This window comes from Vigna umbellata, chromosome 1, assembly GCF_029865625.1.
Source record: "Vigna umbellata cultivar VRB3 chromosome 1, Vumbellata_1.0, whole genome shotgun sequence".
Taxonomy (NCBI): Eukaryota; Viridiplantae; Streptophyta; class Magnoliopsida; order Fabales; family Fabaceae; genus Vigna; species Vigna umbellata.
In genome coordinates this window covers 21,524,848-21,550,827 of record NC_142165.1, presented here as the reverse complement: position 1 = coordinate 21,550,827, position 25,980 = coordinate 21,524,848, and the positions used below count along the sequence as shown (strand labels likewise).

General features: G+C 33.8%; 1 protein-coding gene across 1 annotated transcript; it reads left to right on the top strand.

Moving 5' to 3' along the window:
- Positions 1-1,084: 1,084 nt before the first annotated feature.
- LOC148204902 (uncharacterized) lies at positions 1,085-8,041 on the top strand. The gene is made up of 2 exons (XM_088109488.1): positions 1,085-2,249; positions 7,881-8,041. Exons 1-2 carry the CDS (start codon positions 1,085-1,087, stop codon positions 7,952-7,954), a joined length of 1,239 nt encoding a protein of 412 aa, XP_087965614.1. The 3' UTR covers positions 7,955-8,041.
- The last annotated feature ends 17,939 nt before the right edge of the window (positions 8,042-25,980 follow it).

Genomic DNA, 25,980 nt, shown 5'->3' with positions numbered 1-25,980 from the left:
ATGAATGATGAAAATGATTATGGAATGATGAATAGTGAATGATGTACAGTATATGAGATGAAATGAAAGCATGAATATTGAACGAGCGTTCCAGGAAGGAACGACTCAGATGAAAGTTGAAATTCGTAAAGTATGACTGTGGGAAGTTAATGCTGGCTGTTCAATCCTGATATTCCGTGAGTGATCGTCCTCAAGTAGAGGCGCACGTCATGCGTGGGAATGGCAGGAGGTCGTCGTCCTTAGAGGTACTTTGGACGGACGTACTAACCTCGGGTGGCAGCTGATGAGAATGCCAGTTACCACACCACCCGGGTGCATGAACGCCTGTAACTACGCAGAATTCATACAGTCCGGACAGTCAGTCGTGTCGAGTTTTATTTTGTGCATGCGTTATAATGCCTTGATGTGTGATGAATTATGTAATGAATTGTATGACTGATGCATGAGTTAAATTAAGTAAGCTTACCCTTTCGTTTCCTTGTGTTGTCTATTGTCCTTGTACGTCCGTCTTGTCATTGCAATGATCATCCGTGTGGATGTGAGCAGAGGGAGACGAGCGTTTGGAAGAGGCGCTGAATGAAGAGAACCTGGTTGATGTCGAAGTGAAGACCGAGCAGTGAGGCGCTCGGCCAGTTATGTAGCCTGTATTAGAGTGGTCGTTCGACCATCTTGTCTTGTTATTTTATTCTGATAGACCGTTCGGTATTTGTGCCATGTAAACAGTTCGGTCAAGTTTCGTGTACGTTCGGCTTTTTAATTTGTAACTCTGAAGACGTGCGGCTTTGCGCGTCCGTGTTGTTATTACTGTAATACTGTACTCAAGGACGTTCGTCCTTGAGCGTTGTTTTGTTTTAGTTGGAAAACTGTACTGAAATATTATTAAATGTGATTTTCTGATTTTATGGTTTATGCTGTATTTTTGGGATGTCACATTAGTGGTATCAGAGCAGTTTTGTTCTTTTAAGGACACTGTAGGTTATGAGTACACTGTGTTTTTGCTGTGTGCTTAAATTGCGTTTAATGAGTTATTTTCGACTCTTTGAACAGGACTAACGTTCGTTCTTTTCTTCGTTCCAAAGAGTCAATGGCACCTAGACTTCCTCCTCCTCCACCACAGACCAATGAACATGATGTGCCCAACAACACCAGATTGCTGGAATCGGTGATCGAAAGGCTACAAGAGCAGAATGCTGTTCTGATGCAGCAAAACGCGACTAACTCACAAAATCTCGAAGCTGCTCGCGCTAATTCTGAAATGACTCAGAGGCAGCTGATGGAGATTCTGGCAGCTACTAGGGGTACGCCAGGAGCATCTGCTTCAAACACTACTCATCAGGCTGAGTGGAGTTTGGAAAATTTCTTGCAGCATCGTCCTGCAAAGTTTGATGGGAAATGCCTTCCTGACGAAGCTGATCAGTGGATAAGGGACATGGAGCAGATCTACAATGCCAAGCGATGTCCAGAAGACAACAGGTTAGCGTATACTGAGTATCTGCTGACTGGGGAGGCAAGTCACTGGTGGACAAGCGTTAAGATGATACTAACAGAAGCTGAAAGCCTTATTTCCTGGGAAGTGTTCAAGGAAAAATTTTATGAGGAGTATTTCCCGGACAGTGTCCGTTTCGGCAAAGAAGTGGAGTTTCTCCAGTTGGTGCAGGGCAATATGTCTGTTTCTGAGTACACTAACAGGTTCAAGCACTTGGTCCGTTTCAATACCATGGCTACCAGTGAAGTGTGGCAGTGCCGGAAGTTCGAAAATGGGCTGAGAAGTGATCTGAAGGTACTAATCTCCAGCCTTTGCATTAAGTCTTTTCCTGCCATGATTGAGAGAGCAAAAGTGTTAGAGAAAAATGTGGCTGAAGCAGAACGACTGAAGAAACAGCAACAACCAACTAGAGGGCCAATCATGTCCAGGCCTAATCTGAATCGGAACAGGTTGCCATATGCTCGCCCAGCACAACCATCTAATTCCCAGGCTATGGTTGTTGGCGGACAGTCTGGACAGCACGGATCAGTCAAGTGTTTCCAATGCGGAGGACCACACTACCGGTCGTCTTGCCCTCAGTTATTGGGAGTAAAGTTCTGCACTCGTTGTGGAAGAAATGGTCATATAGAACGTGAGTGTAGAATGGGCGGACGAGCGGCAATGAGGCCGCCAAATGCCGGGAGGATGCAACAGGATCGGGGTGGACGAGCACAAGCTGTTGGTCGAGTGTATGCGATCACGGGCGCCGAAGCTGCCAGCTCAGGTACGCTCATCACCAGTACTTGTTTGCTGTTTGGAATGCCTGTTTGTGTATTGTATGATTCGGGGGCAACGCACTCCTTCATTTCGAAGGCGTGTGTTGAGAAATTGGGATTAGCCGAACGCGAGATGCAGTTCGACTTGGTAGTATCAACCCCAGCGGCTGGTGAGGTTAGGACGTCTACTGTATGTGTTAAGTGTCCTATAGAGGTTGAGGGGCGAAATTACAAAGTGAATCTCATCTGTCTACCCTTGAAAGATTTAGAAGTAATCTTAGGAATGGATTGGCTGGCTGCCAATCGCATTCTCATAGATTGTGGTGCAAAGGAATTGGTGTTTCCAGACGAGTATGAAGTGGATCTATCTGTGACGCTCGGTCAATTGAAAGAAGACATCGGGGATGGTGCCAGTTGTTTTCTGATCATGACGCATTCAGACGAACGAATTGAAGATTTGAATCATGAGCGACCGTCTAGTAAATCGAATGGAGGACGATCAGTCGTGGATGAATTCCCTGATGTATTTCCTGATGAAGTGCCTGGATTACCTCCTCCACGCGAGGTGGAATTTACTATCGACTTAGTGTCGAATGCTGGACCTATCTCTATTGCACCTTATCGGATGTCGCCAGCAGAGTTAGCTGAACTCAAGGAACAGATTGAAGAGTTAATGGATAAGCAGTTTATCAGACCTAGCGCATCACCTTGGGGAGCGCCGGTACTCTTAGTGAAGAAGAAGGATGGTAGCTCTCGTCTCTGCATTGATTATAGGCAGTTAAACAAACTGACTATCAAGAACAAGTACCCTTTGCCTCGGATAGACGACCTGCTAGATCAATTATATGGCGCGGTCATATTTTCAAAGATTGATTTACGGTCGGGATATCATCAGATTCGGGTGAAGGAAGAAGACATCCAGAAGACAGCCTTCCGATCTCGATACGGACACTACGAGTATGTAGTAATGCCGTTCGGTGTAACAAACGCCCCAGCAATATTTATGGACTACATGAATCGTATCTTCAGACCGTATCTAGACAAGTTCGTAGTCGTCTTCATTGATGACATTCTTGTCTACTCCAAAAGCTATGAAGAGCATGAGGATCACTTGAGGATCGTTCTAGGCGTGCTAAGAGAAAAGGAGTTATATGCCAAATCCTCTAAATGTGAATTCTGGATGAAGGAAGTACCATTCTTGGGACATGTGGTTTCAGCTGAAGGAATCTCAGTAGATCCGGCTAAAGTAAGAGCAGTACTGGAATGGGAGAGTCCACGCTCAGTTACCGAGGTTCGTAGTTTTGTGGGACTCGCGGGATACTATAGACGGTTCATTGAAGGATTTTCCAAAATAGTAGCTCCGCTTACTCAGCTGACCAGAAAGGATCAACCGTTCGCTTGGACCGATCGGTGTGAAAGAAGTTTCCAGAAATTGAAGAATAAGTTAACAAGCGCCCCAGTACTGGTCATACCTGACACGGCTAAACCCTTCGTGGTATATTGTGACGCGTCTCATCAGGGTTTAGGCTGTGTACTCATGCAAGAAAAGAGGGTGGTTGCTTACGCTTCTCGGCAACTGAAGGTTCACGAGAAGAACTACCCAACTCACGACCTGGAATTAGCAGCGGTCGTCTTTGCTTTGAAGATTTGGAGGCACTACTTGTATGGATCAACTTTCCAAGTGTTCAGTGATCATAAGAGTCTCAAGTACCTTTTTGATCAAAAGGAGTTGAATATGAGACAGAGACGTTGGCTGGAGTTCTTGAAGGACTATGACTTTGAACTACTTTACCATCCGGGAAAAGCAAATGTTGTAGCAGACGCTTTAAGCAGAAAGGTAGTTCACGTCTCCTCCATGATGGTCCGAGAGTTAAGTTTGGTAGAGAGCTTTAGAGATCTAAGGTTACAGTTCGACTTGGAACCGAATGTTATTAAATGCTGTACTCTTAGAATCTCCAGTGACGTATTTGACCGGATCAGAATGAAGCAGCGAGAAGACGAAGAGTTGGTGAAGATCTTGAACGCACTCGGTACAGATCAGGCCAAGGAGTTCAACACGGGAACAGACGGTTGTCTACGATACATGGGTAGGACGTGCATTCCGAATGATGGTGAGTTGAAAAGGATGATTCTTGAGGAAGGACACCACAGTCGTCTTAGCATACACCCTGGTATGACTAAGATGTATCAAGACCTCAGGAAATCTTTCTGGTGGCCGGGAATGAAGAGTGATGTCGCACGTTTTGTGGCATCGTGTTTAACGTGTCAACGAGCCAAGGCTGAACATCAGAGGCCAGGTGGTCTACTTCAGCAGTTAGAGATTCCGGAATGGAAGTGGGACGGCATTGCGATGGACTTCGTGACCCACTTACCTCGAACTGTCAGGAATCATGATTCCGTGTGGGTAATTGTGGATCGACTAACGAAGAGTGCTCATTTCTTAGCCGTCAATCTGAAGATGTCCATGACGAACCTGGCTAAGCTTTACATCAAGGAAATTGTTCGTCTACATGGAGTTCCGTCTAGCATTGTTTCAGACCGAGACACAAGGTTTACCTCTCGATTCTGGCAATCATTACAAAGTGAGCTCGGTAGCAAACTCCATATGAGTTCGGCTTATCATCCCCAGACGGACGGTCAGTCCGAGAGGACCATCCAGACGCTTGAAGACTTATTGAGGACGTGTGTTCTAGATCACATGGGCGTTTGGGATGAAGTCTTACCTTTGGTAGAGTTCACCTACAACAATAGTTTTCAAGCCAGCATTGGAATGGCTCCCTTTGAAGCTCTGTATGGGAGAAAGTGTCGAACGCCATTGTGTTGGTTTCAGGAAGGAGAAAAGGTCTTAACTGGACCAGAGCTCATTCAGCAGACGACTGAGAAGGTGAAATTGATCCAAGAGAGGCTGAAGGCATCTCGGAGCAGACAGAAGTCATACGCTGACAAAAGAAGAAGGCCATTGGAGTTCGATGCTGGAGATCACGTCTTCCTTAGACTACATCCAACTACTGGGGTGGGGAGAGCCATTCGACCCAAGAAGTTGTCTCCCAAGTTCATCGGACCCTATCAGATCTTGAGGAAGATCGGACCAGTCGCATACGAGTTATCTTTGCCGCCTCAGTTATCAAACTTGCATCCAGTCTTCCACGTTTCACAACTTCGGAAGTACGTATCCGACCCTTCTCACATATTAGAGTTAGAAGATATTCGTCTTCGTCAAGATCGTACGTTGGAGATGCAGCCGGTACGCATTGAAGATAGCAACACCAAATACTACAAGAGGAAACCAGTCAGATTGGTGAAGGTCGTCTGGGATGAAAAGACGGGCGACTCTACATGGGAAGTGGAAGATGCCATGAAGGATTTGTATCCCCATCTGTTTGAGAGTACGTCTTAATTTTCGAGGACGAAAATTTTTGTAGTTGGGGGGAATGTCAGGCCTCAGGAAAAAAAAAAAAAAAAAAAAAAAAAAAAAAAACGTGGCAGCCTGAGAGCGCGCCACCTCAGCGACGCTCGTGGAGACAGCAAGCGTCCGACATCCGCTAACGAACGTCAACCGTGCGCGTGAATTTAGTCAAAACGTAGTGTGAACGTGTGCTGGCAGTGTGAACATGCGCTGGCAGTGTGAACGTGCGCTGGCGAGGTGGAAAAACGGACGAGACTCTGATAAATCCTCCACCCTCCACACGCTCCACCATTTTCCGTTTCTGAATTCTCTCTTGCTTCTCTCTACGCTCTCTGCACCCTCTCTCTAAGACACACCATCGTTTAATCCCCTCCAATTCTGGGTTCCGGCAGTGTGGAAGGACGCTCGACATCCAGGGCTTCCAGAGAAGAGCGTTCGGCTAGTGAAACTGGTAAGCCTTCCTTTCTCTCTAGCGTTCGTTTTCCTCGTACGCAAACTCAATTCTGAGTTGTGCGTTCGTCCTTTATTAGTGTAGCGTAATTCTGATTTGGTGTCAGGGCTCGTTCATTGTAGTTTGGTTAACGAGCGTTTACGAGCGTGGGAAAGGGAAACGTAGAGGAGAAATTGTGTGCGTCTGTGAACGTCCGTCATTTCCAGGTAAGGGAAGCTTATTTGATTTAATTCATGTTGTGTGCCTAATATGAACGTTCGTTAATTTACTGCATGAAATTAATGCATGATGCATGATACGTATGAAATTGTATGAACGAACGTTATTTGCTGGATGAGTATGATGCGTGAGGTTACTGTGTTTGAAAATATATGAACGATCGTTAATTTTTGGGTGAAGTGAGATATATGAATTTGCATGAACGTTCGTTATTTTGATTGTATGAGGTTGCTATGCTTGAATTATGTGAACGTTCGTCTTTATGGAATAAGAATGATATATGAAATTTGAGATTTTGGAATGATATGAACGAATGAGATGAGATGATTTTCTGAGAAATGAATCTTCCATGAACAAGTTGTACGTTCGTTCTGGACGGTCATCAACCGTTCGGTTTTCCTGTAAGTAACAGTGAAATGTTGATTCTCTCATTTAAATAGTAATCTAGTGGAGGACGAGCGTCCTCGTGTCAAAATACTCTGATTGAGCGTTCGTCCTTTTTGGGTGCTCGGTTTTTATGATGAGCGCTCGTCCTAATTGGTGTTCGGTCTGATACCGAACGTTCGCTCAAGATGGTGTTCGGTCTTATACCGAACGCTCGCTTTAATTGGTGCTCACCTTGAGCGTTCGTCCAAAACGGCGCTCGGTTTTGAACTGAGCGTTCCTCCAGAAGTGCTCCGAACTGAGCGTTCGTCCAAAATCTCCGAATTGAGCGTTCGTCCTAATAATCTCGATTTCTGAATTTAGCGTTCGTCCTTAAGGGTGTTCGGTTTTTAGACTGAACGCTCGTCCTAAACATGGGCTCGGTCTTAGATTGAGCGCTCGCTAAAATCGGTCGCGTTCGTTTTCTGATTCTTAACGAGCGTCCTTTTGGTCCAGTAAGCATGGTTCGACCTCGTTCTCTCTGAAATTCTGCCGTTCGTACTCTGATTCGAACGAGCGTCCTTTAGTCTCGTTTCCAGCGTTCGTCCTTGGTCTTATTGGGGACAGAACGTTCGTTTTTTTTTTGGCTTCTTTATGAATGATGAAAATGATTATGGAATGATGAATAGTGAATGATGTACAGTATATGAGATGAAATGAAAGTATGAATATTGAACGAGCGTTCCAGGAAGGAACGACTCAGATGAAAGTTGAAATTCGTAAAGTATGACTGTGGGAAGTTAATGCTGGCTGTTCAATCCTGATATTCCGTGAGTGATCGTCCTCAAGTAGAGGCGCACGTCATGCGTGGGAATGGCAGGAGGTCGTCGTCCTTAGAGGTACTTTGGACGGACGTACTAACCTCGGGTGGCAGCTGATGAGAATGCCAGTTACCACACCACCCGGGTGCATGAACGCCTGTAACTACGCAGAATTCATACAGTCCGGACAGTCAGTCGTGTCGAGTTTTATTTTGTGCATGCGTTATAATGCCTTGATGTGTGATGAATTATGTAATGAATTGTATGACTGATGCATGAGTTAAATTAAGTAAGCTTACCCTTTCGTTTCCTTGTGTTGTCTATTGTCCTTGTACGTCCGTCTTGTCATTGCAATGATCATCCGTGTGGATGTGAGCAGAGGGAGACGAGCGTTTGGAAGAGGCGCTGAATGAAGAGAACCTGGTTGATGTCGAAGTGAAGACCGAGCAGTGAGGCGCTCGGCCAGTTATGTAGCCTGTATTAGAGTGGTCGTTCGACCATCTTGTCTTGTTATTTTATTCTGATAGACCGTTCGGTATTTGTGCCATGTAAACCGTTCGGTCAAGTTTCGTGTACGTTCGGCTTTTTAATTTGTAACTCTGAAGACGTGCGGCTTTGCGCGTCCGTGTTGTTATTACTGTAATACTGTACTCAAGGACGTTCGTCCTTGAGCGTTGTTTTGTTTTAGTTGAAAAACTGTACTGAAATATTATTAAATGTGATTTTCTGATTTTATGGTTTATGCTGTATTTTTGGGATGTCACACAAAGTATCATTATCCTTCCATATTCTATCAAAATATATTCTTTAAACTAAATAAGGAATATAATTCTTATTTTGTCTACAATATTATCATTCACATTAATATCCATATTCATATTTTCATCTCAATAAATGACTAATGCACTATTTGAGAAATTTGTTTTTGTTAACAATTTAAAGGGTTAAACTTTGGTCACCGTTGTTATAAAAGTTTCCTATATCATATTTATTATGATTTATTTATTTTTTCAAAACCTTTAAGTTTGATATTTTTGTATTGAAATTATCTCCTTTTAAATTGCTATTAAAAGCATTTGAAAATTTCTAGGATACCTCATCTTGGACGATATAAATTTCTTCAATTTCCGATTTCTTTATTAATAAATTTTGTCCTGATAATTCAAAATTTGGTAAATTAAGAAATTGTTCTGAATTTGGATTTTGAATAGGTTGCTATATGTATCTCAATGCTATCTTCTCCTTGCAAACTTGCATTGGTTAATTCCTTTAGTTTGAAGTCTCTACTAATGTAGGGTTTATTGTGAAAGAAGGAAATGATTCAATCTTAGTAGTCACAATATGACCTATTAGTTTATTTATTCAATCTTAGTAGTCAGTATAATGACCTATTAGTTTACATAAGATTTGTGTAAAAAAAAATTCATTAAATAACAATTAAATTTAGGGAAAAAAATAATTAATTATTACATTGACTAAATTAAATGATATTTTATAAACTAAAAATTAATGATATCTAAAATAATTTTTATTATTAAAAAAAATTATAATTGATCTGTAAATTAAAGTCTAAATTGGTTTATAACATTATGTTTTTAACTACTTATTAAATTAATTTCTATTTTAAATTAAAAACTAATTTAGAATAAATAATAATAAGTAGCTAACATTTTTTATAACTAATATTAGAGATCACTTTACACTCTAATTAACAAACCAACTATTGTTTTGTATTAATAATAGAAAATATATTAAATACCAATCATTTTTAATTTATAAATGGTCTTTAATTTAGTCAATATAATGACTAATTTATTTTGTCTTTAAATTTGATTGTTATTTAGTGATTTGTTATTGATGCCATGGTAGATTAGCCTATTGGCATATCATATTTGTATATGGAATTTTGTATGTCAATCCATTATTATTATTATTATTATCATCTTTATTATTCTAGTTACATTTTAGTTCAAATATAAATTAATTATCTTAATTAACCCAAAATCAAATATGTTTGTAGTTTATTTTGTTTAGGTTAGCCATGTCCTACTATTTAATCATTAAGATTTTTGAAAGTAAGTTATGGTTTACTTTAAATAGTTTTCTATTTCTTTTCTTATGATTTTGTTATTGATTTTGGTTAAGGTCACTTAAAGAAAAGAAAAAAAGAAAAGTGATTATTTTAACTTAGTAGTTAAACTTATATTGAAATTTATTTATATTTTGAGTTACTTTAGGTCTTTAGATTTTGAATAAGTTTGTGTTTAAACTCAAACTTTATTTGAAATAAAGAATTACACGTAAGAAACCTCTTCATGTTTTTCATAAAAGTGAATATTTCTAGTTATAAGATTTTGGTTTCTACGAGGGATAATGTTTGGTTGGAAGCTCTCTGAAGGTTTGAAAATTATTGTTATTTGAGTTTTCGATTAATAAATTTTTTCTTTAGAATATTTTGAATTAAGATATATAGTTTATTAAACTTAATTTTCTAATATGATTTTGATGAGTGTAACTAATTCCTTATATTATTTTGAGTTTTTTGTGAATGAAATATATTGGGTTTGATATGAATAAAATATATATTAAGTTTGAATGATTATAAGACTGAATTGAAAAAATTGAAAATGATGTTTGAACAAATTTTGATATATACATATAATTTTGTATTTATTTGAGAGTTGTATTTGCTAAATTGGTTTTGGATAAAACCTTTGCAACGTTTTGTTCAACTAAGTTAAGTAGACTTTTTGATATTTTAACTCGAGTAAAAGATGTTTGCTCAGTAAAAAATAGAAGAAAAAGATTTAAACTTTATTTATTCTGTTGAAAAAGGAATATAACTCAAATTTTTATTGATTTAATTTTTTTTTTTTGGAAAACAAGGAGCTTTTTACACCTATACCATATTGTACTTATGATTAATCTTAAAGTTGTGACATATATAAGATTTGTCAAATATAAAAAGATAAAACATGTTTGTTTTCTAAAGGACTTAATGACACTTATAATACTATGTATCAATTCTTTTAATGGAACCTCTTTCCAATATCATCTGACTTTTCTCGCTCATTATGCAACAAGAAAGATAAGTTGTTAGCATTACAAATCAAAATACAGAAACCAAAATCTTGGTTAACATGACTAATAAACAAAACCACTAGAAGCCAAAGGAAAATTGGAGATCTAGATGAACTATATTGTGGATGAATGTTACTCTAAACACAATTATCCATCGTGATACGATAAGAATGACAACAACAACAAGTTCAACAACCTTCCCACTATAAATCAAGTTCAACAAAATATACTTAGAGACGAACAAGATAATCTTTTCTAAATCATAAATAGAAAAACTATTTACCATATGATCTATGAGAAAAAAATATTACCACTTTCTATAAAATCAAAATCATGTTAAACTCGCCTTATCTCCAACATTTACTTCATAATTTTGATACATTATTTTATGTACGAAGACAATGTAATAAATTGGAAAATATATATTTACAGAAGTTACCAACAATGTGTTTTAGTTGAATATAATTCTTAAGTACGCCACTTCGTCGCTTATGCTATTTCATTCCAATTCAATTCTGATTTTAATAATAACATCATTTCGTTATCGCTTATCCGTCAGTAATCAACATTTATTTTTCTTTTACCTATAGAAGAAGATTGAAAGACATTAAAAAAAATATTTTAAGAGTATAGTTATAGTCAATAAGTCACTTCAAATAACTTTCAATTCATCTTGAACGTACATAAGCTTATCATAATAGTCTTTGTATATATAAATTTCCAAATTAATTTCTTTGAAGCAAAGTTATTTAGTTGAATTTTAGACTTTCTTAATTCGATTACGGAATGTGTTACGAGAAATAAAGTAGGGTGAACCATAAACATTAAATTAACCGGTAAAATTTCCATAAACAAAAATCAATTTAGCAAATGTTCCTATATACATGAATTGAATTAAGTAATGGTCCTTCTATATAACTATAGATAGACTCCTTTATTTAGAATAATCCTTTTCTGACGCTATATATTATATATTTCTGTAACTTCTTTTATCGGTTAATAATATATTTTTGCTTACGGATTTGTATCAAATCGAAAATACTGAAATAGGTTAAATCACATGAAAATATTTAAAATACAGAATAATTTTTAATTAGTTAACCATCCAAAACAATATCTTATATTAAAATTTCAAGGTTATGGTGACAAATTAGCAAGCAATGGTTGAGTAAACGAAACCCCACTTGGGCTGCTGTGTGTGTGCGAGAAGATTGTGGAATATAACAATGTTATTTCTCAATGTATCAGACACTTCAGTATCAAGAAAGTGTTGAAATTTCATATGTAACAATTTTTTTTTTCAAGTTGAAAGGACAACAATTGATAATGATTGGTGGTGTTTATCATACTATTAATCAATTTATATTTGGTTGTTAAGTTTATCTTGTATCATTAAATATATACAACTTAACTCCATATATAGTATATGCACATACAAGTAGTTACTCAAAGCAATCTAACACAACTTTGACTGATTTATCTTGAATAAAAAAAATAGAAGATCATTTTCAAAAATTAATCTTAATTTGACTTCTCTATCTAAATATATTTATTGTACTTAATTTGTTTGACCAAGTGGGAGGATTAGAAGGGGGCAACCTTATCATTATCTGAAACAAGTAATTAATTAAATATGGAAGAAAATATGCACCATTAACTTTAATTGTAGCTTTTGAGGAGGTTGAAGGGGCATTGTAAGAAGTGTAATTTAGGGGACAGAGAAAGTGTGTATGGAAAACTTCTGACAATTTTGTTGGTTTTGATGTACCGTTGTTACATTTTAGGATTGTGTTTGAAGTTTTTTAGGTTAGATAAATTTGTTTCGGTGGCAATATGGTTGAAAAGGACATGTTGTTTTTCCGAAAGTTAATGAGATAGGGATGGTGGATGGAGATTTGCAAAGAGGGAATTGAGCACAGCTAGCTAAGGGAAAGGGACTGTTTTTATGAGTCATCTTCTTTTGGAGTGTGGAAAAGGAAACATAAAGATACATGAGGTTGTGAATCACCCAACTGCTCTGTAGGTTGCAACTTGCATAGGAACACACATGCAAATCACCTAAACAACAAAAAAAAAAAAAAAGAAAAATAAATTTCATTAGCTTTTAGTTGGGTTCCTCTATTAAATGAGCTAGTTCAGTATATAGATCATATGGATCAAAGAAATTTATTTAGTTTCGTGACATGCAGGTTCTTGTGACAAATTTCTATAAAAAATTAAAACTATTTATCTTAATCTAATATATTATTATATGTAAATTAATTTTCTTAATTTTATTTATATTATTAGTTATATTAGAATAAATAAATAAACATATAATTAATTATGTGCATTCAAATATCTGTTTATAAAAATATTTCTATACCAATATAGATAATAATAATAATAAGGTTTATTAAATTTTGATATATTTGTATTATTTTTCATTAAATTTTTATGGCGGGATTAAAAAAAATTATGTTTTTCAATTTAATATATAAAGTCTAATATTTTTAATAATTGGGTGACATATGTATTATATTGTCCTATTATATTCAGCCTTCTAAAACTATTCTTCAACCTTTAGCTATATATTTGATATTTTAAACTATTTATCTATTTTTAAATTTACCTAGTCCGACAAAGAAAATGATACTAAGATATGAAAATACACTGAATGATTTATGCTATTAGAGTAATCTTCAAGATTCCTCCTAGGGCCCATAATTGAAGAGAAGAAAGATAGAATTTGTAAAACAATTGTATCACTTTTTGGGTGTTGCTCCCTCCACCTTCAGAGCCTTCTCCCTCCACCTCCCCAATTATCTTTAATTCCAATTATATCCTTAAAGTTAAAATTTTTTATTTTTATTATTTTATTATTTTAATATTTTAATATTTAAATATAAACTAATATAAATATACATTATTAAAATACATTAAAAAGATATTCAAAAATAATAAATCAAAATATTAAAATATCTAATAAAATAATAACAGAAACATAAAATTAAAACAAAGCCTAAACGGATGACATCCTTCAACGGATGTCAACATCCGTTTAAGGCAAAACGGATGTCGACATCCGTTTCGCCTTAAACGGATGTCGACATCCGTTTCGCCTTAAACGGATGTTGACATCCGTTGAAGGATGTCATCCGTTTAGGCTTCGTTTTCATTTTACGTTTTAGGGTTAAAGGATTATTGGAAAGATTATTGGAAGAATTATTGGAAGGGTTTAGGGTTTAGAATTATTGGAAGGATTATGACTACGTACCTGGAGAGGAACCACGACAAGCACATTACACCACAAACGCACTGCACCACGTACTGCACCGAAAGCAAGAGGAAGATTGCTTGATAATTCTTTTCACGATCAATGAGCTTTGCAGAAAAATATTTTACTCATACAAGGAACTACGTAGGTTATCAGTGAAATATGTTATAAATGAGTAAAATTAAAAAACAATAATTCTAAAAATAAAATTTTACTGAGGGGCAAAATAGTAAAGAGGAGGTGGAAGGAGAAGACTGTGGTGGTGGAGGGAGCAACACCCTCACTTTTTTTCCATATGAAAGTTGCGTGTGGATTTATTAAAATATCCTCACTCCTTTTGGGCCAGGCCCATTCCACATTTTGTTAAAATAAAAAAGACAAAGTAGAATCAATCAATCATATTATTATGATAGTGTTATTACCTTTGTAGGGACTAAGTGGAACCCACGTGCTAATTTTATAAAGAGATAGTTCTTTCAATAATTTATAAAGAGATAGCACCAAATCATTATCTTTTAAATAATCAATTTTTTTAATGTTTGTCACTTTTCAAAATAACCAGAATCTAATTATATTAGGAACTGTTTTATATTTTATTTACGAGCAAACGTTAATCAATTTCTGCCTTTACCTAAAAAATCATTAAGTACCAAATACAGAATCTGTAAATATGTAAGATGAAAAGTCAAATTTATTTTTTAAAAACCAAATATAAAATTAGTCAATTTTACAGAGGCTAAAAATATTTATTTATTTTATATAATGTTTTTCTTAAAAATAAACAAACTAACCCATATAATATATTTTTGGCATTAAGTGTAAAAATGTTTGGTCCATTATTAAGGTTGGTGGGCGTTGAGAGACCGAGTGAGCTGCAGTTGGATATATCTTTTTGGGAAATTTTTTTAGGTTAGATTACGTTCTTTGCCTTATAAGTATTAAATATATTTAATAATACTTATAATGAGTGATTCCTGATATATGAACAGTTGGTCTAAATTTAAAATAGGGGTTTATTTAATAACTAATTTATAAAATAACTACTTAGAGATCAAATTTACTTATTAAACATTCATTTATTTAAAAAAATTATATAAACATAAAAAAAACATAAAATATGCTTATTTTTATTAAAAAAAAATACTTTTTTTAATAAATAGAAAAAAGTACTACAAACAAATAACTTCTTTTATTTAAAATGCGGAGGAGTCTAGTAATTAGATTGTAATTCCAAAATTTTAAAACGAACTAGTGATAAATATTTACTTTTTATATTCTTTCTATTCTATACGGTTATTGTTTAAAGTTATTTTACCCAAATCAAGAAAATAATTTCTTTTTACTTTTAATACAATTGTAAGTATATTATTTATTATTAAAAAAGAAAAAAAACACACACACATATCTGTTTTTCAGTTAGCAATGTGTATCGAATTTTAGTAGACAAAACTACCCTTATATATTATGATTTTAAGTTTTAAGGTTAAGGGTAATAATTCTCAAAACTAAAAAAAAAAGAAACCCTTAAACCTTTACTCACCTTCTCATTCCTCTCAACCTTTTTTCTTTCATCTCTCTCACCCCAACCCCTTTTCTCTGTCATTCCTACTATAGCCCCAATTGAAGAAATCATAAACATTTGCCGATAAACAATTGTCTTTGTAAAGAGTTGAGTCATTGACATATTCACCTTGGTTCATTCAAGATCTCTTCAAATTCACCATGTTCACTAACCTCTCTAATTTCATTATGTGCATATGTTGAATCATCTCTAAAAAAAACCCTCCGTCCAATTACCAATTCCTTCATATGTCATTATGCTTGTGAAAATTAGATAAAATTATATACGACAACAATTATAAAATGAAAACTCATTACAAAATCATTTTTTTAAGAAATTGTTTAACAACGAGTGTTACTGATTTTTTTTCAAGTCAATTACCAATTCCTTTGATCTCATTATGCTTGTGAAAATTAGATAAAATTAGATAAAACAAAAATTATAAAATGAAAACTCATTATAAAATCATTTTTTGTATGAAATTGTTTAACAACGAGTATTTTTGATTTTTTCCAGGTCAATTATCAATTCCTTTATGCTTGTGAAAATTGGATAAAATTAGATAAGACAAAAATTATAAAATGAAAACTCATTATAAAATCATATTTTGTAAGATTGTTTAACAACTAATGTTTATGTTTTTTTTCAGTTTGGGCTACATAGGATGACAGACAAAATGTTGGAGTGAGAGAGATGAAAGAGAAAGGGTTGAGAGGAACGAGGGAGGTGAGTAAGAGTTTGAGAGTTTTTTTAGTTTTGAGAATGAAAATTATTAAAATACCTTTAACCTTAAAACTTAGAATCCATAATATATAAGAGTATTTTTGTCTACTAAAATCCGGTACACATTGCTAAAATTGTACAAACTCAAAAACAAGTGTACCCGCATTAGCAAACCCCATATATATATATATATATATATATATATATATATATATATATATATATATATATATATATATATAGAATAACATTATTCCTATAATTATAAAAATAAATAAAAATATTTTTATAATCGTAGAGAGTTTCTATTTATTATATAGATAACTTTTATTATAACATAAAAGTACAGTTTTTAATTGATTCTTCTCAAATTATTTTATATTTTAAAATAAAAATGCAATATTATTATGTTTAATAGAAAGAAGAATCTTTATATATTACCACTCTTATATTTAAATAAATATATGAAAATCATTTAATTTAAAAATATAAATACATTTTTTCTCTTAAATTGTGCATATATTAAATTATTTATTTTTTGAAGAAAATATTTATTTGAATACTATAAGAATTGATCTTTGTCAGAATCATTAAAAACGCACTCAAAAACCCTCTGAACGGTCGCTAGGTGTCAAGCGACGAGGATCCGAAAATCAGATAGTGGAATGCAGGTGTCAGCAGATGAGCGGACGTTCGTTTTAAGCAAAACTGAGTTTTTGAAAGTTTACGTCACACTCTCTGCATGCATCTTCTTCTCAAACTCTGATATTCTCAAATTCTCCTCTTTCTCACTAAAAATTCTCCCTTCTCTCTACCAAAACTCACCATTTCTCTTCTCCGATCACCGTTCAGGCACCGTAGAAGCATTTCCGGCGTCCTGAGCTTCAGTTTGAACCGAACAGTTTCGAGTTCTGAATTGGTAAGTTCTTCTTGTCTTTAGCCGTTTGTTCTCTGGTACATGCAAGCCAAGTTCTGGTTGCATGCTGTCATCTTGTCTGAGCCATTGTTGGTTTTCTGTTGTTTGGTTTAGTTTGAAGAAGTTATTGAGCGTTGAGGGTAGAAGGAATTGTAGTCAGGCGAACCATATTCTACCTTTAGGACGTTCGTTCATGCTCAGAGGTAAGGGAAGCTTATTTAATTTAATTTGGTATATGTACTGTAATGCATGAACGTTCGTGATGGATGATTGGAAATGACATGTGATTGTGCTATTTTCTGATATATGAAATATATGAAATTTTTATGATATAGATTGTATGAAGTATGAAAAATTGATTATGATATGAATTGTATAAAGTATGAAACTATGTGTTAAGAAATAAGTTGAATATGAATGAATTCTGGATATGAAATTTACCTATGATGGTGTACGTTCGTCACTGAACGGTCATTGACCGTTCGGTAATACTGGTAACCTTAGTTAAAATTGGATTCTTTCATTTGGAAAGAATCCTAGTTGAGGACAAGCGTCTTTGTGTGGTAATACTATGCTTGAGCGTTCGGCCAAGCGTAGTTGTATCTGAGTATTCTGTGATAAACTTAAATTTGTAAATATATGTATTTGTATATTTTAGTTATTCTTAAACACTATTCCAATAGTATCTTATTATATTTATTAAGCTTTCTATTTATAATTTTAGTAGTGCTCGGTCTCACACCAAGCGCTTGTAATGAGTAGTGCTCGGTCTTATACCAAGCGCTCGTACTCGTTTCTTGTATGATCTATCTTGATGAAAATAGCGTTCGTCCAACTTCAATAGAATTTTCTCTCTACCGTGTTCGGTCATTGACTGACATTCGGTTTCTAAATGTGAATCCTTCTAAGTATTTTCCTCTGAAGGTCTTAAAGTGTATACATCCATTTGGTTCCGGCTTAGAACCTTAGTATTTGGCATGGTTCTTTCGGTGTTCGGTTAGAACTCTCAAGAGTCAGTTCATCTAAATTGCTCACTTTGTATTTATAACGTTCGTTCTAGTTGTTCCAGTGATATATGATTATGCTTGGTTTCTTGCTCAAACCGACAGTGACTTCTCGGTCTTATCCTATTCTAGAACTAGAGACTTCACTATCTCGTTCCCAACGTTCGTCCTCGTTCTGAGTGAGGATTGAATGTTCGGTATTCAATGTCTTTAAAAATCTTTGAACAAAGAGTAAATTGAAATGATTGATAATGAAAGATGAATTTGAGATGATGGAAAATAAAAGATGACATTAAGATGATGGATAATGAAAGATGAAGAGAATATGATATGAATGAAATGTATGGATTATGGACGAGCGTTCCGGGGAGGAACGATTCATGAATGAATATTGGAATTTGTAAAGTATGAATGTGGTTATGCTAAGCTGACGGTTCATCCTGATGTTCCGTGAGTACTCGTCCTCACGTAGAGGGGGTAGGTCATGTGTGGGAACGACAGGAGGTCCTAGTCCTTAGGGTTACTTTGGACAGATAGGACTAACCTCGGGTGGCAGCTGTTGAGGGTATCCCAGTTACTACATCACCCGAGTGCACGAACGTCGTAGCTACACAGATTTCATACAGTCCGGACAGTCAGTCTAGTATTAGGCTTTGTATGAAACGTGTGATGAAATTTTATCTTGTGTGATTGATTGTATGAATTGTATGATTATATTTGAATTAAATTACATAAGCTTACCCTATGTTTCTTGTCTTGTCATGTTATGAACGCCCGTCTTTGTCCTTGCAATGATCATCCGTTGTGGATGTGAGCAGAAGGAGACGAGCTGCTGGAAGAGGCGTTGGAAGAAGAAAATCTAGTTGAGATTGAAGTTAAGGCCGAACAGTAAAACATTCGGTCAGTAGTATAATTATAGTAAGGTGGTCGTTCGATCACCTCCCCTTTTGATTTTATTTGACCGTTCGGTATAAGTTTTTGTAAACCGTTCTGTCAGACTTTCTTATTCTGTATAGTTAATTTTGTAACTCTTTCTGTAAGGCCGTTCGGCCATAAGCGTTCGCTCTACTCTAGTGTAAGACTGATCTGAATTATTATTGAATGTGATTATTCTAGTATATAATTTTAAACTGGGATGTTTTTTTTGGATGTTACAATCTTATTGTTATATATTTTCATTCATAATAAAAAACTATCAGATTTTAGTAAAGAATTTTTAAAAAATTGTTTGACTTGATATTTCCTTGTTTTAAAAATCTCAATATTTTGTGGTATTGTATTTTTTAATTTATACTGTAAAAGATACTAGGAGAAATATTCTTATCACTCATAAATATAATGAAGATATTATAAATTATACATTAAAAGGATTATAAAATTTATTTATGGAAAATATTTTAATCAAATCATATAATTAATTTATAAACATATTTAGTGAAATTGAACGACAAATTTGGCACTTAATTTATCATTAGATTTTTTCTTGGTAATCAAACTTTTATTTTATTGACAAATTTTGTTAGATTAAATGAGAAATTTGATGTCCAATTTAGCAATGAATTTTTTTATTAATAGTTAAAATTTTATTTTATAGATACATTTTTCTCAATAGATTGTAAGAAATTAAATTTCAACATATTTCGTTGATGAAATTTATCAATGAATATTTTTAATCAGTAATTCAAATTCTAATTTACTGAGAGATTTATATATAGTGTAATCAATAAATGTTATTTTACTAACAATTTATCTCTGTCTATAAAATTTCATTGGTGATAAAAGAATTTCTTGTAGTGTAAGGAATCCTACAACGTATGATTAATTACTAAGTTAAACCTAACAATGATAATAAGTATATTTGCATTTGCAATTTTTTAGCTACTGTATGTGATATTGAAGCCATTTTCCCATATGATCTACTACAAGTAGTCATCCACATCTCATAGAAAAAAAAAGGTGAAGAGACAAGGTCCACATACTCTAGTCCTACTAATATGGTATTTGACCCAATGATATGATCTTTATACTTTTTGAACCCATTCCAATATCACGAAAATGTTGAAGTTCGTCCACTTAGTGAGAATGACAAATAGGATCTTCTTCCTTAACACCTCAGAGTTGGGAATATCAAAATTTTTCCATATAAACAAGCAATAAACAATTATGCATAAAGTATGTAATAATGAAATTAACTAATATTGTGTTCACATGTATGTACCACATGAGATTCTTCTCTTTTCGTTTAACCCAATCCCTATAGAAACATCTCATCAAGTTATGAGTCCTAAATAGTTGCTAAACTTAACAACATTTAGGCTTAATAGCTTACCTAAACGAGTATCTATGTCAACAATTTGTATTCTCTCCTCAGTAATTTGTCACGTAGTTACCTACTAAGGCATCCAATTCACAAATCTACTTGCTTCACTCTTTTTCACTTCTCGATTTGGACTGTCATATCTACAAAGTAACAATCTATACTACATTTTATCAATAATTATCTTAAAACATATATTGTACAAATTACCTATAATTTATTCTATAAGATTTAAAACAAAACTAATTGCTTAACTTTTAATTATGGACTAAAATATCAATTACTCTGGTATTATTTTTACTATTCCTATATTTTAAATTTTAATTTTAAACATTTAAAATTTAATTTAATAATTAAAATTTAAACATCTAATTTAAACATTTTAATAGCATAGATATGATATCAAGGATGGAAAATAAAATAATCTAGTGAGACATTTGTTAAGATAAGATCGTCTAAGAAAACATGTTCTGAAGTTTAATAAAGTGTCTAAATTAAATAGTGTATAACAAAGCAAACCGTCTAGGATAAAAAAGCATAACATTAAACACAATTCTTAAAAAATATCCTAAATGTTGAAAGTTACTCAAACAGACAATGCCTAAATGCTAAGTACACGTATAATGCGAAAACGTTTAGGATTCTCTAATGCTTTAATGCATATATATATTGGTACTCATTTGTCTGTTGTGTTGTGTTATCTCTTTTTTGTATAGATCATTTTAGTACAGAGTCTTTATTGAAAAGTCTGCATCAGAATTAGAAGAACATTAAGAGATAAGAAGATATTCTAGGAATGTTTCCTTCATGTTTTTTGTCTTTCTCTTCCGTCCACGATACATAGTTGCTTCTACAAAACACCACATAGCTTTTGACCTCGTACTAAAAGGCTATATCCTTACGAGAAGGTAAAAACTCTACCACTAGTGCAACGAAGGGCTATTGCTTCGGTTGTTTTGGGTTTATGACCGCGGTTCCTGAACTGAGGTATACATAGGCGAGGCAAAAACGGTTCAGAACCGAGGCAGTATGTGTGAGTTTTTTGCCTCGGTTGGTTTCGAACCGAGGCGGTAGATGCCTTTTTTTTTCTTCAGAAAATAGGGACTTTTGCTTTTCAAAATATTTTCTTTTTCTTTTTCATTTGGGACAACGGAGGCGGCGACAAAACAACCAAAGGCAACAACGAACGGCCGAAGGCGACGACGAATGGATGAAGGCGATGATGAACGACCTAAGACGATGACAAACAACTGGTGCCGACGACGTACAGCCAAAGGCGACAACGAACAACGTAGTTCGCGTGAGAGAAGTAGAGGCAGTGGCGACGTTCGGTGGTGGAGGCAGTGGTGACGACAAACGGTGGAGGTAGTGGTGACGACAAACGGTGGAGGCAGCGGTAACGACCAATGATGGAGGCAACGGTGACGACCAACGATGGAGGCAATAGCGGTGACCGGTGTTGGAGGCAGTGGCGACAGAGCGAGTTGAGGATGATGAGTCTGAGGTTAAGTTTGTTTGGTGGGAGTTGAGGATGGTGGTGGTGAGAAGGTTGTGGAAGGGGAGAATGAAAGGGGAGAATGAAAGGTCTGAAATTTAAAAATCGAAGAAGCTATTACCTCGGTTAAGTAGACAACCGAGGTAATAAGGCTCTACTGCCTCGGTTTTAAAGACAATTGATGCCTAAACCTATCATAAAAAATTCAAAAAAAAATTATAAATGGCAAAAAAAAAACTATAGGCATTGGTTTACGGTTAAACCGAGGCATAAATGCCTTATGACATCCGTTCAAATGGAACCGAGACAGTAAAGGTTAACAAAATTGATTTGAAACGTTTAGATACAGAGGTTGTCAGCTTTTGGCAGGACATATTGCCTCGGTTCTGCACAGAACCGAGGCAATAAGCCTATTTTGAAAAAGCTGGCAGAAGGAAAGCAAAGTTTTTTTGCCTCGGTTGGTCAGAGAACCGAGGCAATATACCCTTTAGGCATCGGTTCCAATTGAACCGAGACATATAGTTTCGCAAAAATTACGAAATTGCCACCGTGTTTTGATACGTTTCATTTTTTTGAAACCGAAGCGTAATGTGCGAGTTAAAAACCTCTTTTTTTTACTAGTGTGAGTAACAAAATAACCATAATTATCTTTGCAAACGCTTACAATGTTGTTTTCTCTTTAAGCTTACGTCATATAAGACTCTTTCTTTGACAAAGAAAGTTTTCTTTACAAGTTTTTAGAACTAATTTGTATTTATTTCATATCCTCTCTACTACAATTATATTTTGTTCTCATATTTTAAAAAACACTTTGTTGATTTTAGATTCAAAAGTGAATTCAAATACTTGTAAGTTTAACTCAGTGAAATTAAACGTTTTAGTCAGTTAGACTAGATTTATACAAGAAGTGGTGAAACTCGTTCTAACCAGTTGTGTTAGTTGTAAAACTAGGAGTGGTTAGACTCGTGTTTTAATATTTCAATATTAGTAAAACCCCTTAAGAGTGCTTAAGGGAGAACTATACCTAACTTAATTTGGAGCGAACTAATATAAAAATAAACTTGTCTTACTTTTCATTTAAAAGTGTTCCTAAATGCTCTTAGAAATACTTAATTGTTTAACATTTATTCTAGACCTTCTAATTCTTGCAAAAAAAAAATTAAACACTTGCGAAAAATTTTAAAAACTCTGTTCAAACTCCACTCTTTATAGAGTTTTTCGTGTGTTACATTATTGATACATTTTCGGGATTGAGTTTTGTAAAGGGTTAAATATGTTTTAGTCCCTAAACTATTGGCCGTTTCTGGTTTTCGTCCCTCTTCCAAAGTAAGGTACAATTTGGTCCTCATTCTTTAGAAAAACGTTCGTTTTAGTCCTCAAAATTTTGTTTTTAGTCCTCGTTTTAGTCCTTAAAACGTTCGTTTTTTCGACTAAAACGAACGTTTTTTAAAGATTGAGGACTAAATTGTACCTTACTTTGGAAGAGGGACGAAAACCAGAAATGATCAATAGTTTAGGGACTAAAAACATATTTAACCCTTTTGTAAAAAACGATTGCAATATCAATTTTAAAAACAAAATTTAAAATGATGATTTAAACCACTAACTTTAATGAAGAACACTAAACTAAAATTCAATAAAAAAAAATTACATGCAAAATCACTTATAAAGATGGAAGAATAAGGCCATTTATGTCATGAGTAAGGAGGTTGTTCCTGCCACTGCCAAAAAAGAAGTAAAAAAAATGACGAAATCACAAGAAAGAAAAAGTTATACATAAAATTTAATCAAATTTTACGTTAGACTCCTTACGAGTCCTACATTGATTTAAAATTTATGTCAAACTAAGAGTACCTTAACATAAATTTTTGAAATTTACGTCAGATAACCTAAAAGTAAACAGAGTTATTTCAATTTCAAAATGGCATATTTTTTTACATTACATTTTGCATGGTCAGACGTTAAATATACGATATAATTTATCCTTTTTCCACCATTGTATTACGCAATACAATTTATTTGTTCGATATGGAATATAAAGAAGTTGAAATAAAGTAAGGGAAATATACATTTTAAGATTCAATATAAATTTATTATTGATATAACTTGCATTTGCGAATGTTGTAGTTTTTCATTGATGCACAACACCTTTGGACTCAAAATCACTAAACTACATTAAAAGCATGTGAATAATAATGTACTTTGATAAAATTCATAACGCTTTAGGATAATTGACAAGTATGACGATGTTTATGGTTCATTGCTCATTGTTTCTGCATATACAATATTTTTATACATTACTACATACTTTCAAAATTTGAAGACAGCTTTTTATAATTTATAGCATTAGACATTTTTGAAATTGACCATTATTTATTAATTTAAAATAGTGTTGGACTATTTCTTCATAATTGTTTGTGAACTGATTTGTGACGATGAGAAATGCTATTATAAGTTACAATTATTTTTAAATGTTTGTGTATAGAAATCAATAAAACAAATATAGCTAAAAAAAATATGGCAACAAATTACTATACGAAGACAACAATTTATGTCACTTTAGACTATGATTCATGTCAACTGTTGTTAAAATAATATTTCATCGTTAAAAGGGTAGTTCAAGACAACAAAACTATGAAGACAAAATGATGTAAATTTAATAGTTATTGTCACTTCTACTAATGAAAATTATTATTTCAAGAGTTTTACTGTATAGACCGCATGATCGACGTATTACCAAAAGTGATCGATCGTTCAATCTTTTATAACTTTTGAATCAACGTAAATTGTGGATGTGTAAGGAAAGACAATCTAGGCCAAGAAAGTGACGGAAAGTGTGGATGTGTAGTTCTCGACCCTACGTACCGAAACAAGAGTCATTAAAAATAAAAATAAAAGTAAATTTTTTATTAAAAAACTAATGAAAATATTTACTGGAAGACTTGTCTTTATATGTCAACCAAACAACAACAATTATGAGACTAACTATTTCTTTAAAATTAGAAAATTGGAAAAAAGAAAAAAAAGAAAAGAAAAAAAAAATAGACGAGGGGCATTATTTATGAAAAACAAGTCAATAAATATTATTTATCAATCACTTGTTGAAAGGAGATAGTGTAAGTAAAACGAAAGAGAGAGTTTGACGATGAAATACCTAAACAAGAACACGCGCACTTAAACGAGTATTAAAATCAGTAGTGGAAAACCAGATATAGGTTTCCGGGTCAAAGTTTACGTTCTAACCATCATTAGTCATCAAACTTTTTTCTAAAGCTTTAAAGTTATGTGTATTAATGTTAAGATGAAATTAACTTTTCTATTTTAAATTAAAACAAGGTAATACTATTGAAGTTTTAGTTGATAATATTTAAGTTTCTAATAATAGGAGTTTTGATGCAAATTAGAAGTTTTCGTTCTTAAGAGTTTTTATTATTAGGATATTTTATGTAGGAGTTTTTATTATATAATATTATTAGTTTAATAATTTATAATATATAATTTTTATTTGATACTGTGTATATTATTGGTAGGTTTTGTTTTAGTATAGAAAATAAAAATATTTACATTAGCTGTATAATATAGTTATTGACAGAAATTTTTTCGATAATTTAATTATTACCAAAAGTCATTGTTGAAGCCAAATGTCTGTGATAATATAAACTTAACGAATAAACATATGTCGTTGATATCCAAAGATTTCATAAATATGTCAATAAATTTTATTGATAACCAAATTATACATCGACAAATACTATGCCGTTAGTGATTTATCGATAAACAAGACTTACTACAGATTTCATTTATCATCGATAAATTATGATAGTTGGTAACAGTAGATTTTTTTTTTTGTAATAATAACTAATTGACAACGAGTGAAGTAAAAGAATTTACAATCCATTTAAAAATTAAACCGACCTCATTTAATACAAAATTAAGTTGGATTCCAAATTACCCATTTTCTATATGATAAAGTTACTTTTGACACTTTAAAATTGGTAGAATAATAAGTATGAAAGTATAAAAGGCCCAAAATTTTCTCTAGAAAACTCTAAATTTCAATTAAAAGCTACACACTGAGACCCTAATAAACGAACACTTTAGAATAAAAATTCGTAAATGATTCCCA

What these genes read in the sequence shown, in the direction of transcription:
- LOC148204902 (XM_088109488.1), top strand. Translation starts at nt 1,085, where the DNA reads ATGGCACCTAGACTTCCTCCTCCTCCACCACAGACCAATGAACATGAT. An exon ending in CGCCGAAGCTGCCAGCTCAG is followed by an intron (nt 2,250 to 7,880) that starts GTACGCTCATCA and finishes GGATGTGAGCAG; the next exon opens with AGGGAGACGAGCGTTTGGAA.